We start from the raw sequence: 12,996 nt of genomic DNA, 5'->3' as shown, positions 1-12,996 counted from the left end.
AGGTCAGAAGACACACCGTCACAGGGTTGAGAAAGCAGCAATTTTAAACAGACACTGACCTGAAAAGCAAAATGTTTAACCAAGTGTAATTTCAGTGCAATTTGAAAGTAGTTCCTTTCAATCACTGCTGCCCCTGCTGAAGTCACTGCTCTTGAARGGCGCTGAAGCAACAGAGTTAAACAGCTGCAACCGTGACCCACGAACTGATGGTGTGGGGCTTGGGGGAGATTACCTCTGGAGGTGGAGGACTTTGAGGCTGAGACCATTTTTTCCTCCTCCTCTTTTTCGCGGATGTGTGTCCAGTGCACATCTGCCAGGATCTCCAGAGGATCAACCGGATTTACAATCTGCTGCAGCCTAAGGTTTCCAGCTAGCAGGAGGAGGGCATGGCATAACAGGTTGTAGGCAGGGTGCATGAAGGGCAGGGAGGAAAAGATGGGAGAACAGTGGAAAGGAAAGGTAACACATCATAGGAAAGGAAATAAGAAAAGAAAATATTATTGGCTAAGATCAGTTTGCAAGGCAGACAGAAAAAGCTCAGTATTGTGTGTGCACGCATACATCAATACAGCGCTCCTCACACTTCCCATCAAAGCTGAATAACGCCATTCCAAAGGGGAGGGATGTACTAAAAACATCATTAGAGATCATCACTACTGCAAGAAGCTTTGCTGAAATGAAAGATGTTCTCTGGTGTCCAACAATATGTGGTATGTAAATACCAATTTAGCAGAAATTTCCAGCTCCTTCAGCCTATTCATTATGATTATTGCCAAAGATGTCTTGCTGTTAAAGCGAGGGATAATCTCCATCTGATGGATGCACCGAGACAAAAGGTTCTTCATTCCCTGCCATTGGGATAGGCTGGGTACACATTTCTTTGTGAGTTAAATAACATGATAGATCTGAGAGTTTCATGTGTGTGTGTGTGTATGTCTRGATGCACACATGGGCACATCCTAATTTTTGCACCTAAACCACCATTTTGTTTATTCTTGCTCTTTTGTAGTGACTTGTTCAAAGGGAGAATTTTTTTCTGAAGGATAACAGCATTTTGGTTGTGACTTAACAGCTCTCCAGAAGGGAATTCCTGTCACACAAATGATTTTGTTTAAGAGAAATTGCATTACTCCTCATTTACCTGCCTACACAAAAGTCAGTCACTTATAGAATGTCAAAGAGAACAATGGGCACCTAAAGCAATTGATGAGCTTGTTTAACTTCTGCAGAACACCCACCTTGGGAGCACTTACTCTGAGGTATTAAATTCATAGACCCTGTCTCTCTTGCAATCTGCTCTGGGGCTGYAACTCAGGCTTCATTTATCCATAATAAAATAACTGGTTCTGCAGGGGACAGGTGTTCACCTGTTCACTGTCTGCAGCAGTGGTCTTCAAAAACATGTCTCAACCTGAGAGTAAAATGTCCACTTATTTTATAAAGTAGGAAGTCAATTTGTCTCAACAGCTGAATTACCACTGAGTAGGGCAAAGCACTGTTGCAGAAGTTTAGAACCTCAAAAGCAGTTAAGATTTTCATATGGTGGTCTAGTGTTTGAAGGAAACAAGACATATTAGCAGCATTTAGAGCTTGCACTCATTATTTCCTGCTGCCTCATTTTAGCAAGTTCCTCTCTCCCAGCCATGTTTTTCTCAGACATGATCAAGTGTTTGGGATTTCTGTTTCAGGAACGCCTATGTGTGAGATTTGGTATTAAAACTGCAGAAGAAACAGGCAGAAGGAACTGCAGGAAGGACAGAATCAGCAGATGGTTATTAAAGGGAAAAGGGCTCAGAGGCACAAACTCAAATGCAGAGCAGGATTCATAATGTAGCCAAGTATTTCGTAGCTTGATGTCTCTGTTGCCTCACCAGAGAGTTTTTGTTTCAACCAGCACAACACATGGGCTACCAGAGGCAGTGGACATCCTGCAGGAACAGGAACCTGGGCTTTTCTCACTCTGGACCAAAGCGCTCGCATGCAAGGCCCCAGGATGAGTAGAGTTAGCGTTTGCATCGCCACACAAAGTTTTGTGTTAAAAGGTTTAGGTTTGCCAGCAATGGCTGAGAAGTACAGAGCACTCAGCAAGGCTCAGAAAGAGCAGGTCCCACATGATCTGCATTTTTTGAATGGATTGCTCTGGGATTTAGACCACTGTACACACACCTTTCGTTTCTTCACAAGCTCTGGACAGAGGCCTGAGCCGGTCCTGTTCCTCTCATTTTTTCCCATAAATAATGAGCAGCACAGCCAGACATGAAGGGCTGCTGCTTGGCTTAGAGGCAAACCTAACACTTCTTTAAGTGCTTGAGAATTTCAAACACCACCTAACACAGCCTTTYCTCAGGACTGCCTGCTAAGCTTTGCAGGAAGCTGAACATTAATTGCACTCAGATTTGGAATGGTGGCTTTCCTCCGTTTTCACTGTAGCACCCACCAGCACTTTTATAAACTGTGGGCAGGTTCAATGTTTTCACTTTATTGGGATAAGGAGCCACCTGAAAACCAACTCCTTCAAAGCCAGGTCCAAAATAGCCTAGCAACTGCAGAACTTCYTCAGGTATGCTCTTCAGCCACCTTAGTAATACTTCTCATTCTTATCACAGAAAAGTTAAATAGCAAAAAAATCGTAAAACTTCTTCCGTTTTTTTTCTCTTAAAAAAAAAAATCGGAAGTTAAGCTACTGTTATTACAACCATAAACTGCAAAATATGCATTTTGACAACTGTATATGCCCTCTTACATGCAGGAGGGCACTTTGATTTTCCTCTCATGTATTCTGGCTCTAATGAACCACATTGAGGGAAAAAGGGATTAAAAGGCTATTAGGACCAAGTGTTACAAAAAAAGCAACCACCAAAAATAAACTGCAAGAGAAGGCATCATGGAAAATGATACAACCAGTTATACTTGAATATCTGATTAATTTTATGACCATTATGTAACTGTTTCAAGAATCTTGAGGGACTGCTGTAGCTTGATTAGTTTCCTTCCAGACTCTCCCCACAGACAGACACACAAAGAGGACAACAAAAAAAGCAAATTTGCTGACACAAGCACTCTAAAGGCAATACTTCTGATGTGTCCCGTGTGTCTGAGATAATGCACGGGTRCAAGCAGTCTGAGACTATGGAACAAACCTGAAACTCCTCATTACTTGGGTGTCACTGTTCATGCAAATCACAGTAGAAAAATGTCCAGGTTTTCTAGATATTCTGAGGCACTTTGCAGCTTTATCACTTTTGTAAAACCAGGAGCAATGATAGATTTGATTTACAGCACTTGAACCAGGAGATGAACAACAGCTACTGAATCAATTTTGAGGGAGCTGGTARCACAATTAAACAAAACACAGAAACTCTTCATGTGGGACCTGCTCTTTAATACACTCCCCGCTCCTYTGGGGAAATGGAAGTGGAGATGGTGTACGGGTACCTTTATGTGTACCCGAGTCCTCTTCGTCTGAGAGATGTTGAAGCCAGAGGCCTTGCTGCAGCTCTCTCTCCCAAGGGTTATACTCCCCCTCTACAGCAGAGGGAACCACACATCCACATATAACACCAGACACGCGTGTACACACACAAGCCATGGAGAGAGGGARAGAGAGAAAGAGAGAGGACAGGATCAGAAAGAAAGGCTGTCTGGAAATGCAGCAACTCCCCGCAGTCCCGCTGTGTTCAAAATGCCTGACAGGAAAAACTGCTCGAATGAAAAAACATCCGCCCAAGAACACCACAGTTCAGCAGACTGAACACACAACATACATGTTACCATACTTAAAGAAGTTTTGATTTCCACAGACTTCACTCATGGACATTCAGCTCCTATGTTGAGAAAGYAGCCAAGGAGCCTGCTGAGCTCATCAACAAGATTGCCACTAAGACTCAAAAAACTGGACCTCTGCTTGCAGTAGGCAGCCAAAGACCTTTACAAAAAAGCTCTTTGGAGTCTACAAGTCTCCACAAAAAGGAAATGTGAGTATAAAGACAAAGACAAGAGCAGTGAGAAATTTGGCATGGTGGTGAAACACTGGAAACATGTCTATTCTGAGCACAAACTTTRCATTTTGATGACTGAGACAAAAATGCGGGAAGAGTCTTTCCCTAAGACTTTTCACAGAAATCTTTCAAAGCTAAAATGGGAACTATTTGAACTCCCCTATTTCTCAAGGCTMTCTTTTAACTAAGGAGAGCTACAAGCATCTTCTTGTGGAATGCCCTGCTGACAGTGACAGGGCACTACTCTAAAACTGAAAACCCTGCAACCACAATGCTTCCAATTCTTGCTGTCCAAGAACAAAGGGCACATTCAAATCTAATTCCAAATAATAATAAAAACCAACCATAAACCAATACAGCAGCACAAAGCTGTGAATTGACACGTTGGCATGGTGTATGGAAAGCTTAGTGTTGGTACTAGCACTCTATACTGTCCTGAGGGCAAAGTCCTACAGTATCCAGAATGACCCACCTCAGACTTCTCCTTGACAGCAACTCCCTCAAAAATCAGAGCAACAAAGAAGTGAAATAGGAAGTAAAGTTTTCCAAGGCAAATCCTTCTTATTCTGCATGGCAAATATTCACGTTCCCCTGATGGCTAGCAGAAACAAAGGGAAGACCAATCTAACCTTCACTTGACTCCTCCTCTTCTTCCTCTTCGTATTCATCCTCATCGTCATATTTGTAGTCAATCTCATGATTTTGCTCAGCCTCAATCTCTTCTTCACTCTTGCCCTTCAGAAGCGCATGGATACGCACGGCCTCCTTCCATGGCACACCACCCAAGTCTGAAGGGGGTTGCTGAGGCAGCAGTAGATCATCATCTTCCTCCTCATCTTCCTCCTCCATCTCAGATTCTGAACTACTGTAAGGTTTTAGAAAAAAAAAAAGATACAGATTATATTGCTAATAACAAATAATATTAAAGATTATGAAGTCATTGTTTTCTTGATCAGTCTTAGATCGCTAACAAGTCATTTCAACACATATCAGCCTAAAACAGAACACTAATTTTCAGMTTTGAACATTTCATAGGCCTTTTAGTGACAGCATCATCTGTAGGCTGCAGTCAARTCCTTGTCCTGCTTCTTTTAAAGGTGAGGCAGCAGAAAAGTGCCTGTGAAGCCAAGTCCAAATATTTGTGCAGGATTTATTGTTACAGTTCAAGACAATTGAATACAACAAAAAGAAACTATTTTCTTCATATCACATTGTTCTGGATAAAGTGTTGCAAGAGCTCTTCAGAGTATCAGGATGTAGAAGGTCATGCCTTTTGATATGGCAGCTACTGCTACAACAGCCAAGGTGATTTTGGCACTTGTTCTTGTGAACCAGAGAAGGCTTTGGGAGTAGAAAGAATACAAAACACAACTATCAGGCAAAGGATACAACATGTAAACTGAGGAGAGATGGAGAAAAAAAACCCAGAGAATTTCTCATTTTTCTGCATCACAGACAGAAATATGTATCCAATTAAGTACACAGTGTACATGGTGGCAAGAAACTGTAGGAAGCAGTGCAAAGATAATTACAATAATGAGCTTATTATTCCCACAGCAAAGTTTAAACCATGCAAAGCAATAAATCATAAGTGCCTTTTAGAAGTCATCTCTGTTTAAATCTAACAGATCCTCAACATAAGCAGCAGGGGCAAGAAATGTAACCACTTATCCAGAGACATTTAATCTAGCTCACTCTTACATGCCAGGCTATCTAGAGGGAGTGGGGTGAAAGATGATTGCATTTGTCACTGGAACATGAATGAGAACTACAACACACTCACAGATCCTCTCTGCAGGGTGAAAAGGTGCTCTAGCTTTGTTTTACCTTAATAGATCCTTGTCATAACAGAATTGCATTTATTACAGCAGATGTTGGATGCTTCCCATGTAAATCTTTAAAGACCAAATTCATCTCAYTGAAGGAGAAAACTGAGAATAACTRAAGTTTGGGTGAAAAATCTGAGAATAATCTTTCTGCCACTTTCTTATACCCACTATCACTGGCTAACAGCCTTTGGCAGAACTCATCCCATATAGACAATAAAAAGAAAAACCAACAAGTTGAAAGTAATGAAGTTTACACTTCATGTAGGTCTATAAAATATAACTTGTACAGTTATATATAATATATATATATATATATAATATAACTTGTACAGTTGTATCTGGATATATGGTTACATATTTGCATAATTTTATTAATCTACTTGTCTAAGAGCCTATTTTTTATAGCAATTCTGATAAGGAAAACACTTTGTTCATGCTGATTGTCACACACTTCTGTCCATAGGCTCTCAGATTCTCCTCACTGTTCTGCATACAAAGAACATTATTTTGCTCAAATTACAGCCCAGTTTTTCACAGCATAAACTCAATATGTTTTCTTAACATGCTGCCTGATTTTCACACGTGAAATACTGAATACAAACACTGTTGCAAGCCATGGACTCAGTACATGGAGACCAAAGAATACTCCAAAGGCTTTATGCAGACATTGTCACAGAGATAAAAAGTGATGTTCCTCTTCTCCCTGATTTACTTTCCCACCCTTTGGTATGGAAATAACCCTGACAGGTGCTGCATGCTGGGGGTTTGGTGTCCTGTCAATAAGGTTTACTGCTGCTCAAACTGTTGCCATGGGTGCTGAACGGGATGAGCTGCTGCTCTTCAAGCAGCCAGCTTATCGCACAGAGGAGTGACGACACAAATTCTTCACCACACAACTCACTTTACCTTCTTTGGCTTTTATTTATCACTTGGCTYTTGTTTGACCTTTGAATACTGAGAAATGAGAAGCTGAAAGACAGCAGTGAGAGATGACCTGGTATAGCAAGCATTGCTTTCAGCACGGAAACTGTGCCATAGGAATTTATTTAACAGCTGAAATTTCATTTTTCTATAAAGCAGAAATCAAAGACTAAGTTGGTTGCTCCACAGAATTTGCATAAGCAGTTGAGGACCTCATATAAACATGGTGTATGAACACAGATTCAGTGCTGAGGAGAGGAACTGAAACCTAAACTGTGGCAATGAATCTCTTCCCTTYGCTTGCCATACAGACCTATACAGCACAAGCTGTCCTAAGACACTCCTCTGAAAGGCCACAGGCCATGACATGAAAACTGTGGATGACAGATTCAATAAGATGCATAAAAGGTTTCTCACACCTCATACCTCTGTGTAGTCTGCATTTAGGTGCTCAATTCTATTTTCTTATTGAATCGTAAATAAGATTAACTCTCTTTTGCACAAATACACTTTGAATACTGTTTCCTGTAAATTTTCCCTGCAGTGTGTGAGTGATGGGGAGCTGTGCACCAAAATGAGAAGTCTCTGTCTGATTTCCATTAGCCACCTCAGTGAACCCTGAAAGCCCAACCCATCACTTTGTAAGACACGGAGGGAACAGAGAGTTCCCCATCTCCTCTGCCTGCTCCTAACCCTTCAGCGCTGCATCAAGACAGTGAAGATGATTAAATCAGGGCCTTGGCTGGCTTGCTGCAGAAGTGAAAACTTTTTTCTTTTGTTGCTGAAGTAGTAGTCAGGTTTCTTTCTTTTTTTTTTTTTTTTTTTTACAGTCTTTCTATGACATATCATGGAGTTGATATGGCTGGACAGAGGATTCCCAATAGCTACACGACCTAGGAAATTCTCCCTCTGCTCTCTATGATATTTGGCCAACACAGCCTTGTCCATTCTCTGAGTAAACTGCTTGCCATATTTGGATTTGAATATAAACTCTTCCAGGTCAAACTGACAGGGAATTTGATCTATTTTCCTTTGTTTCTCCCTATGACAGAATGTGAGTTGCCCACACTGCTTTTCACATGTGAAATTACACAATGCCGTCTATTACAGATACAAATACCCATATTAATACAGGTTACARGGATGAATGTAGGACAAAAGGAACTAAATGTAACATCCTACAAGACAAAATCAAACTTGCTAATCCAATAATTTACTGCCCTCAATCTCCAGAATCTCACAAAACACCTGTTGGAAATGACCATCAGCTTCATGCCAAAATGTAAAACTACACTTTTTTTTCTCTAAACTAACTCTTGGCCTTTGTAAGTATTCTGCCATTTGTTGAGCAGGCCTATCGTGTCCTCATTTACTGAAATCAAGACAAAGAAAAACAACAATCAGTAGCTCCATACTTTTGTTTTAGAGCTAGAAACATGAAGGATTAAAGCCCTCTGATATCATCAATGTTTACATTGTCACAGTTGATAGAATTCCTAAATCTGAGCAGGTAACTAAAGGATGAGTTAAGAAAATATATAATTTGCATGTCCCACAAATAGGCCAAGATTATTCAATTCCTCATAYAGATCTGTATCTCCAGGTAATGCAYACAYAGAATATGACTGTAGGATATAAGCTTTAGAAAACAAAAAACAGCATTTTCTGAGTTCATTTCAAGATTACTGGACAGATTCAGAGCTGAATAGGTAAGCGCTGCTACTGCTACAAAGACAAGTAGATAAGAAATCGTATTAAGAGACCAAGACTCTGTAAAAGTGTGTGACTGACTATATTTCTTCGAGGATTTCCTCTCAATGATGCTTGCAACAATTGTTTCCAGTAGCTCTACTTGCMTGGATGTGGATCCTGGTGTGCTTGCACAGAATTTTGCAGATAAGGAGAAATTCATGAAGGTACAACACGTTTATATACCTTCATTTTATTATCATGAAGGTACAACATATTTTTCAACAGCCATAGCTATTGCTTCCCATTAATCTCCCTCAGGCATTGCACCAGCATTCAGTCAGGATTACATGTGTGCCAAGCCTGAATCTTGAAACCAAATGTGGTTTTGAATTGCAATGCAAAACACACAGAAGAGAAGGTAACTTTGGGGTCCCCTTCCATTTGAATCCATGTTCAGTTTGCTCAAAAGCTGTATCTTTAATACAACTAAAATAAAATAAATTTCAAAATTCCTTTCAATTTAGAACTTAAGTTCATGGTATTAGGGTGCTGTAGGTGTCTTTTAATGGTAGTAAGCTATTTAGAACAGTGCACATGYGCAGAGTATTTTCAAAAGCTCTAGCAAAGGCAACCTGGTAGGTTAAAGAAAAGGGAAAGGCAGGCAAAAGTCTGCTGGGATGGGTATAGAAAAAGCTGAGRGGCAATGTGTGTTCACCTGCTGGGCACATCCTCTTCTGTCCCTTTGTCCAGCACACTGCTCAGGTTATGCTCTGCCAGTGTCTCCTCAGGAACCTCCTCCAGCTCCTCTTCCCGCTGCAGGGACAGCCGGTAATTCTCCAGCTCGATCCGCTCCGGAGTGCCACGCAGCCGCTTGGCAAGGCTGGGCTCCTCCAACCCATTCACACTGACACCTAAGAACAAGCCAGGGAAAGAACAATAAATGCAACAAGCAGAACTGCACATTTTTAAGAAAATGGAGCAACTGGGAAAAAAAGGGGCATGAGGCAGAGGGAGGTAAATAAAGAGAGAGAATACCTTATGTCATTATCCTGTTCGCCACTACTGGGAAGCCAGACTGCAAAAGGGAATCTTAGTAGTTTTGGCTAATAGATGCTAAAAAGAATGTTAAATGTCCTAGTTGAGAGAGGAAACAGGGCCATTTTAGCTGCAAAAACCAGAGATACAGTGAAGTCTATGTGGCAAGTACTGGGGAAGGCCTGGGCACGGGCTGGGTGTAGTGTCTGAGACAMAGTAGGAATGCTATGGGGCAATCCTAAAGCATGTTAAAACTGTTATCAGCCAAGGGAAATCTACAGTTATGGAGAAAAACAATATTGTTACTACTTAAAGGTGAGGGAAGGAATGAAAAAAGCCCACTTGGAACAAGTTTTAAAACTTGTAATGGATTTGAATTGGTTACTTTTCAATCAGAATTTGTAATTAAATGAATCACAGGGAAAAAGCTCAGAGAGATGTTTGCAAGTAAAAACCCCAGAAATCCTGGAAAATTGTAAGGATATGGGAACCAGAGAGTTGGAGAAAAGTATTGAGAAGTTTCATTCACTGCAGCACTCAATGGATTCTATTCTAACCGGCTCTCATCCGCTTATTTTTTAAATTGTAATATTTTAGTTTGAATACCACGCCACTGTTGACCCCTTAGCCAGCTTACTATTTACAGAGCCCAATATTTCCATGCTTTTGCTTTGCTAAACAAGCCAAGCCTTCCTCTCACAAGATAAGCTCTTCAGTGCACTGATCATCCCCTAGGTCTCTGCACCTGTTCCAGTTTGGATTAATCGTTCCAGAACCTGGGTGATTAAAACTGAACACAGCTTTCCAGATGARGCCTTATCAGCATAACACAACCTGCCACAAATCTCTCATCTGACACATGCTGAGAACACACCTGCCTATTTATATGCTACATAATACTGGTGGCTTTTATGATGTTGAGATCTTTCTCCTTCTTTGCTTTCAACTGATAAGCACCTTGGTGGTGGCGAAAATACTCAACATCGTCTTAGTGCATGACCTGGTACTTTCCTCTATTTGATTGCTAAGTTTAATCTTACAGTTGGCAACACTTTGCAGTTCTTAGTGAATGACGTGCCTGTCCTCCTCTGCATTGATGAGGGTTTGAAATGTTGCCTCAGCACTGAATTTCATTAGCAGATTTTTTTTTCTTTTTTTTTGGCTTGTAACCTTAGTGACAGTATTACAAAGATCAGCCCCCAGATCACTCTACGGGACACTGCACAGTCTGTAGGTGACAGCCAATCCCATTATTTTCCTCTTTAATTGAACTTCTYATCTCTAACTTAGGCCAACTTCTTAGCTACTCATGCTTCATGTCCTACTCCCACATTTTATCCAGTTTCAATAATTATTTCCATGTCTCGGCATTCCTGTGCTTTACTCCAGTCCAGACTGTTCAAGTGCACCACAATTTCCCTCAAGGAGGTRTCAGTTGTCGATAAAAGCAGTCAAGCCAGTCCAGAACAGTGCCTGGTGAACCCATGTCACATTTTATAGTGCTTACCTGTGTGAGGTCAAAGRACTTCCCTTGCAGAACTAGCAGGTTTTAGTTATTCTTTAAAAGAAGGTGTTATACCAACTGTTTAACTGGTATGTACTTATTCAGATCACCTTTTGAAGGCTTTTGGTTTGTTTTCTTTTTAATTTTTTATCTGCAGGACATACTTCTGTTACCCAGTAGTCACATAGTATTTCCTGAGTTAAACAATCAAGGTAYATCTCAATAGCTTGATTTAATCACGGATTGTAACCACAAAGGTCACAATTTCAATTTACACTTCTTCCACTCTTCTGAGAGACAGATTATTTGYTTCATTATATTAATCTTAATTTCCCAGTCTTGCTGCACACTGACTTTTGCTCCCATGTCTGTMTGATTGGCTATACATAAAATGGCATTTTATGTCAGCTCCAGCTTCACTGTGGATACACTTCTGCTTTCCCTTACCTTGCTTTTACTTACACACTTAAGAAATAGAGCTTTCTTTTGTAAAGTCTAACCCAGCATGAGCTTTGGCAACGTTTACTTTATCCTCACACATTTTAACCTCCAAGACAGTTTTTGTTTCCTTTCTTTATCTGTAGTTTCTCACTTCATCCCTAATAGATTTTTTTAGGACAGTTACTCAGTACCGCCTTCATATTTCACACAATATTACACAGATCTTTACATAATTAGTGGCATCTATTCCCAGTTGCTCTCCTGAAAGAAAAAAATCTCAAAGACAACTGCCAGAAGTGTTTTTCTCTCTTCCTTAGYATGATTTAACCCTTCTATGATGTGGGCAAATGGCTGTTGTGCCTTCAGCTGGAACAACAAAGCTTTTTCATGTTATAAACAGATAAGCTTGGTCAGGTGGCAGGTGGGAACACTGCCTTGTATTTCCAGGAATATGATGGTCTCCACTATTTCCTGTTGCTAAACCTTCTGTTGCGCTTTTATTTGYAAAGTTTGGAGGAACTAGACTGCCTTTTTCACTGGATTCATGTTTAATTTCATTCTCTCTCTTGATGGTGACACCAACTCGGCCAAATCTATTTTTGCAATTGGTGTTACATTCCCCAACCCTGAGTTCACAGTAACGGGAACTGACCTCGAATTCTGCTCTGCCACTTTGGCTGAGAGGAAAAAAACACAGGACTCTGGGTAACACAATAACACCAAGGTCAGAGAAAACAAACTAGGAATATATTAAAATAATGATAAAATAAAACAAGGTTTTGTACTCAGAACTCTTTATACACATAGAGCCATCAGTGAAGCTCAGCTATTTTAACAGCAATGTCTCTCCACAAGCTGTTCTTAACTTACTCTCTTTTGATGCAAGCCCTGAGTTAGCTGCAAAGCTCACAAGAAGAAAAAGAACTCTGAAAACCAAACAAGAACTTTTACCCATCTGACATTATTTCACTCCTTCTGTTTTCTAACAATCTTAGGGGCTTTTTGTCAGCCTTTTCAAAGTAAAAAATAGAACAACCCCAAACAAACAAACAAACAAACAAAGCTGCAATATAATTAAATGGAATAGAGTTCTTACAAAAAAAAAGGTTATTTCAATGCTCCAATATCTAGCGTAGGAAGAAAGACTGGCAGCAATCACTGCAAGGTAGAGAAGGACTGAAAATGTAGCTGATATTTGTTTATATACATTTGGTGAACATATATGATCTTTCAAGGGAGTTTTTCAAAAYACAAATTATAGCTGCCCTTCTCATCACAAAGCCCCAGTATAACTGGTACATGCAGAATCAAACAAATCCCATAACAGCACAAAATGAGCAGGAGTGACTCAATGCAACTGGTTTAAAAATCTTAAAAGATGGAAAATCAAGCTCAACTTGGATGCAAAAAGATGTGGTCAAGACAAGATGCCCTGTGAGCTTGACAAGCACACTGTGCTCCAAAATCTCCAAGTAGGAAGGCATTCCCAATATCTTCCCTAATTAATTTATATATCCACACACTTGAGATGCAAAAATGGTCAAAACCCTCCCCTCTGCCAAGCAAACAGCTCTGC

General features: G+C 40.4%; 1 protein-coding gene across 4 annotated transcripts in view; it reads right to left on the bottom strand.

The window, feature by feature from the left end:
- Nucleotides 1-12,996, bottom strand: part of MICAL3 (microtubule associated monooxygenase, calponin and LIM domain containing 3) — a 107,252-nt gene that overhangs the window by 39,184 nt on the left and 55,072 nt on the right. For 2 of the 4 annotated variants that reach the window (XM_057390036.1, XM_057390037.1), the window contains 4 exons: nt 9,156-9,351; nt 4,628-4,863; nt 3,436-3,525; nt 233-370 (listed from right to left, as the gene is read on the bottom strand). In XM_057390036.1, the coding sequence (XP_057246019.1) occupies nt 233-370; nt 3,436-3,525; nt 4,628-4,863; nt 9,156-9,351 (660 nt within the window). The remainder of the gene's footprint in view (nt 1-232; nt 371-3,435; nt 3,526-4,627; nt 4,864-9,155; nt 9,352-12,996) is intronic. The other 2 variants (XM_057390033.1, XM_057390034.1) reach the window with 1 other exon arrangement.

This window comes from Malurus melanocephalus, unplaced genomic scaffold (genome assembly GCF_030028575.1).
Source record: "Malurus melanocephalus ecotype Western Australia unplaced genomic scaffold, MMel_1.1 scaffold_22, whole genome shotgun sequence".
In the NCBI taxonomy this organism is placed as follows: domain Eukaryota; kingdom Metazoa; phylum Chordata; class Aves; order Passeriformes; family Maluridae; genus Malurus; species Malurus melanocephalus.
Note: the sequence above shows the minus strand (reverse complement) of the source record. Positions and strands in the feature narration are given on the sequence as shown.